Source organism: Tinamus guttatus, unplaced genomic scaffold (genome assembly GCF_059628265.1).
Source record: "Tinamus guttatus ecotype Peru unplaced genomic scaffold, ASM5962826v1 Tinamus_guttatus_pri_ptg000510l, whole genome shotgun sequence".
Lineage (NCBI taxonomy): Eukaryota > Metazoa > Chordata > Aves > Tinamiformes > Tinamidae > Tinamus > Tinamus guttatus.
In genome coordinates, this window is record NW_028289044.1 from 935,910 (window position 1) to 941,909 (window position 6,000).

The 6,000-nt window shown below is 39.9% G+C and overlaps 1 protein-coding gene across 1 annotated transcript in view; it reads right to left on the bottom strand.

Annotated features, from left to right (window-relative positions):
* Positions 1-5,456, bottom strand: part of GRHL2 (grainyhead like transcription factor 2) — a 50,051-nt gene extending 44,595 nt beyond the window's left edge. The window contains 5 exon segments of the mRNA XM_088533588.1: positions 976-1,360; positions 2,570-2,637; positions 5,195-5,355; positions 5,358-5,439; positions 5,442-5,456. Of these exon segments, the coding sequence (XP_088389714.1) occupies positions 976-1,360; positions 2,570-2,637; positions 5,195-5,355; positions 5,358-5,439; positions 5,442-5,450 (705 nt within the window). The 5' untranslated portion in view covers positions 5,451-5,456.
* Positions 5,457-6,000: the final 544 nt, after the last annotated feature.

Consider the following 6,000-nt stretch of genomic DNA (forward strand, 5'->3'; position numbering starts at 1 on the left):
TTCACCTCCAGATGTCCTGATGTACAATACTTGTTTAGAGACAATTTACATTTTTATAAAAAATACACAAAAGCAGACACTAAGTTTCTCCTATGTTTTATCAGAGTAAAAGCTTTAAGTGTTTTTTTTTTATTGTACTTGTGTATAATTAATAATTTCATGGAGGAGGAGGAGAAAATCCAAAGAGTAATTTACCATATAATATCTCTAATCATTTGCAGATGCACTATCAGCATTAAATGATTTTACCTTTTTATAGTTCTGGCTTGTTTGCATTATTCTGCAGCAACCAAAAGCAGCCAGAGGGTACCTGCAGCATTTTAAGGCTGAGTTTATAATTACTTGCCTCAGCATAATAGTGCAAAATAGCTACAAGGCAGCTCCTTCTCTCTCCTCTCCTCCTCATTCCCCAGCATACATATGCATCTGACTCTTTCCCTGCTTGTTAACCTTTCCATTCCCATCCAGCCACCTAATTCTACTAGTTTTTCTCACTTGCCCCCACTGATGAGCAGTTTAGCACAACGAACAGCTTCTGATAAATTATTTAGGTTTATCTAGCAGCAGAGGCCCACCCTGCTAACATGCACTTTCAGGAAAACTTTCAATTTCAGAAAATTTTTGAGAATTTCCCAGATGCAAGATGGCTGTTAATTCTTCTGAAGACAGACCTTAACAACCGATTTTCTCTCAGAATGGCAACTATTCTCTGCTTATTCTCTTCTTATTCAATATGTCTCACTCTCCCAGTTTCCAGGGAACACAACTTGGGACCTGCCTTCTGAAACATCTCATGATGCTCCTCTACAATCAGAGGGCACAAGGAAAGAGAAGCACGTGGCAAGGAGCAGAGATCAATTTGCTGAACTGGCATTACGAATCTCCTTGCGATTCTTGCAGATGCCTCAAATCTACTTGTCCTGTTTGCAGCTTTCTATAGAGTTCTTAAAGGCTAATTGGAGGTGCAAAACTCACCTCCGTTCCTCCGTCTTTGAAGGTGTCACTGTAGGTACTGTCCGGAGTGCTGCGCTGGTCCTCTTTGAGATAATTTGTGTGGGGTGCAATGTTGGACACTTCGTACGGTTCAAAGATAACCCCCCGGTGCTCCTCATTTTCTCCCCTTGCATAGTGTGCTTGTGGGGTCATAAAAACAGGGGTGAACTCCTCCGCTTTGACCACAGTCACTCCAGTCCCTGTGATGGGCGTTGAGCTCCCAGATACATTTGCGTTGTATTCCCTTTTGGATGACTCCAAAGGATCTTGGTTTAAGGAAAGGTTAACAGGAACTGTCTTCAGGACTTGCACACGGTTCTCACCCCCACTCAAATTACTCTGAGCTTCCGTGGTATTAAGACAATTTCTGTGAGACAAAAACAAAACATGTTATGAGCTGCCCTGATAGAGCAAATCTCTTCCTTACATAACTCGATGTTCTTAGATGGCAGGGAAGGAGGTCGGTGCATTTACAACCGTGATAAGCCATTGCCATAACAAGTAGTACTTGAACAACTAATAGGCAAAAAAACATTTAGAGGTGAGTAGAAAGGTCTGGAAGTCTTTAACAGCTAGGAAAGGACAATGCATTTGATTTGACCTACAATAGATATGATGTAGTATGACAAAATTCTGAGTATCCACAGTAATTTTTGCTTTGTCTTCTTATTTGGATGCAAAGTTAGTTCACCAGTGCCTTCAGGCACAAAATAAGCATAAAGAGTAGTATGAAGTATGGATTACTGACTGTAGAACAATCCCCAGGTGAAACAGAGAGGGGGAACGTCAACAGTAAAATTCCTGTGGTGTGCAGGCTCCTCCGGGCAGTTGAGGGGCCACCACTGTTTGCTACTAGCCAGGTACTTCTGCAAGAAGGTACCAAGGAATCCCCCTGCATCCGAGCGGATCAGGAATTACAGTGGCTGCGAGGGCACTTCCAGCAGAGCCCCCACGTCTCTACCTGGGGCTGCTGCTGCTGCAAAGGAGCTGCTTGTTCACAGTAGTGTGCTGATATAAAATTGTCCACTCAGAAAACTCTTAGTAGGTATAACATTCTGCTTTGTTTTCAGCCCAGGAAATCTGCCCAGCATTACAGTTCCTTTCAGCCTGCTGAGTAGGGCTGAAATTTGAGAACAGAAAAACATTTTGAGGGAATGAGTTTACTTTATCTGCTTCTAGAAAATATGTTAAATAAAATTGTTCAAAACAGGTTACTGAGGACAAACTACCCTTTTTTTTGCTGTAGAAAAATAAAACTGAAATAAATAGCCAATAGCCTATTAGCCTATAACCTAATTTTACTATTATCAGCAGCTGCAAAGAACAAAACAAACACAGACAAACCATGAAACTCTGGCCTAACCTTTTGCTTTCATGCAAATATCACATTTAATAATCCTGTTTAACTTTTTAATAAATTAAAAAGGAGTAAAGTTTGAGTTTTCCTCCCAATACAGTCTTTCTTCTTTTATCTTTATAAAGAAAACCATAAGCCCTGAGGCTATCATAGTTCCTTTAGTTCACAACTGATCAACATTGTTACTATTTGGGTGTATGATTTTGAATAATACTGTACCTTTTATCTTGGTCTTCTTGATTATCACTCACTTTGTTAACAGACAACAGCCTTTTATCTCTGGGAACCTGAGAACAACACAAGGCATAGTCAGGTAAATGCAACTGTCAGATATTTGCAACTTCAGATTGGTCTTGTGTAACAACTGGAATATGTATCTAAATCTGTGTTGCCTGATTCACAGCTGCTTTTCTTTGGGAGATTGATCAGAACACAAAGGTAATTTGCAAAGAGAAAAATGTGGAGACTTTTTTTAGCTCTCAGGTGCACAAAATTCCAGAGCAAAGCACTCTGTTTTTGGACATCAAGCTATGTCAAAATCCAAGCTTATATTCACAAACTCACGCACACTTTCACTGAATAATAAAAGATGTGAATGAAAGCATGTTACTGCTTTGATGAATGTTGCATGGAGACCATTCTAGCTCAGAGAGAATGAGAGTTTCCAGTTAAACCACAAGATTTTACTGAGAAAGTCCTCCACACAGGCAACACCAGAGAACACTGACTTCCGCTTTGCTGGGAGCATTAACAACCATGAAAAGTAAAGACTGAGTCAGAGCTTGCCCCTCAATTGGCTCAAAATTCACAATAAAAGTGACTTGAGCTGTTTTCCCAGGTTGCTGTTCCCCGACACTGGCATAGATAGGAAATCACCAAGCACAAAGTTGCTGCCCTGTGGTTTTCTGTGATTTTTTTTCTTCCTTTTTTGATGAACCAGCAGTTTGCGAACTAACACTCCTAATCTGTTTTTCACAAAATAAGCTATATCCACTCCATCACAGCAGTTAAAGGACAGGATTGCAGAGCAAGGATAGACCTAGAATGGGCTAAAATTGTGCCTATTATCTCTAAGTGCTTTAAAGAAAGATCAGGAAACATCTCAACTTGGAGAAAAAGCAATACCACAACGCACTTTAATAGACAAGGTTAACACCAGCTGTTTCTGCAAGACAGCAGCAGAATCCAGCCAGAGCCCTTCCTTCTAGCAGGGCCTTCCTCCCTCCCTCCCTATTAAGTGTTCTGCTAGTTAACAAAGCTCCTTCCTATATTTTCCAAGCGAAATCCAAGCCACTGTTCATACCTGTTGATTTCCTTGTTAAGATCACATATATACCCTTGAAGGAAAGCCAGTGTTTAGGTAAATATCATTATATGAAAGAGAGAGAAGGGGAAAAAAAAAAAAGAGTTAAGGTCAAACAATTCCCATTGACTGGGAAAAGTACTTAAGAAAATTACCCAGCATGTCAGAACAAATAAGCCAGGCAATAAATCTGGGCAATTTGAGAGTCTTGGAGTCCTGTACACTGGAAGTCCTCTTTTACACTGACACAGTACAACACCAAGACTCAGGTTAGGTTTAACTTCCATTTTGAGCAAATCAGCAAGACTCATCCTTTTCTGCCATGTCAGGCCAGAAATAGCTATTTCTGAGCGCGTTGCAACTGTCTGAAACAAAGAACAGGACACGTCCCGTGGAGCACAGTTCCGAGGAGGAAACGAACTGTTCTCTGTTCTTCAAAAATCAGAGATTAATGAACTGCTACATGTAGTGCAAAGGTATTACTACGATAGAAACCAACACTAGATTCTCTTAGACATCCTGCATTTTTGAAGCCACATAACTTCATAGCTCTGTCAAGAACAGGATCTTTCTTCTTTCTCTTTAGGAAAAGCCTCTATCTACTGATAACAATACACAACTGCACGAACTGTCTCTTGAAATATAGTCGGTAAAAAAAAACAATATTTAACTGTAGGCAAAATGCCATTTACTGCAACAGTTGAGTGAAATAAACAACTTTATATTCACTACTTGATAGGCAACACCATTTCTTGTTTGCAGTGTATAAAAAAGTCAGCCTGGGTTTCAGAGCGGAATGACTGCATTACAGAGATACAGCCTATAGTGTTCTCTGTTCTCAGCAGAAATCTCAGATATATCCTACTTAAATACTACAAAATACATTAAAAAGAAGCTGCTCTCAAAATTGTGCATAAAGCCCTGGGCTTAGAACCTGATATAAACGCAAACTGTATGTCAATGCTTCCCCTATAAACCAAATTAGACTTCTAACTATGTGTCCAGCTCCAGTTCTGTTCCCCACCTTTCTACCTAGACTGCACGCTGCCAGTGCAAGGGCTAGATCCCAACTTATAGCTTACATACAGCCTATTGCAAATAAAAATAATATAGGAAACTGATAGATGGGATAAGTCCGTGAAAGAGCAAACTAACACATGTGCATAATGAAACAGGAAAGCAGACATTTACAGATGAACAAGGCATCCTCTTTCCCATTTTTAAATAATATTGCAAGAATAAGAGCACAAAAAATAAGGAGGGGGATTCTTCATGCAAGGCTCTTAGAAGGGAAGAGGCTGTGTTGAAAAAGAAATCATGGTGGCCAATTTAATATGAAAATTCTGATTTTGTTACTTTCTCTCCAGAGCTAAACACATCAAAATAGCCTCCAATGGGCTTTCTTAAGGGGAAGGCAGGCTTCACACAAGTGTCACAGGGAATGCGGGAGGCCGTGACTTCTGCCTTTCAACATGGGCTTTCCAGGCCTCTTAAGAGCAGGTCCCTATTAAGTGAGGAGGAATAATGATGGAGTTACCTACTTTATAATAGTCATACAACAGGCCAAGAGCAGCAGCACTGTCCTCGTCACCATTTATGCTCATCATAGCCTTGGTAGCTGCAGTTAAGGGATTCTCCAGATACGATTTCCAGGCTTCATCTTCGCTGGTGTAGGCTCGTCTGGTGTTGAATGAAGTGTCATTGGCACTAAGGCCACGAGTCGCTTGTTACTGCAGAGACAGGAACAATAAAATGGTGACTCAGAAGGGATTATCTCATTTGTAATTCACAAGGCATGCTAAAGAACACCATATAGCTGAATGACAGCGATATATCAAGCAAGTATCTCTATTAAACTTGCTATTACAAGTACTTAGGTAGATATTAGAAAAATTTACTGGCTATCATCAGTACTTAACCATTTTTTTAAATGTGTGCATACCTTGCAGCAATAATTCACACATATTTTTCTGTTGTTATACTAATAATTATGACTACTAGAAATAATATTTATAAATTGGAAATAATACGTAAAATAATATTGGAAATAATATATCATATCAATCACGTAGTTACAGACTCAGGGCAAACAGAGGGCAGACTCTTGAGAAATTGGGATTTGCAGCACAGCAGCTTCCTCCAGCCTCAGAGAGGTGGAAACTGCCAGCACCTCATGGCATCAGGCAAGGAGCTGCTATGGCTGAAATTGCCAGTATAATGGGGAAATGGACACAAAGACTAAAGGACCTGGTTTTTAATACCTCAGTAAATTAAGGGATAAAAAACTATTCCGAAGGAAAAAAAAAAAAAAAAAAAGTAGCATCCCTACAATCCAAGTTAGTAGAGA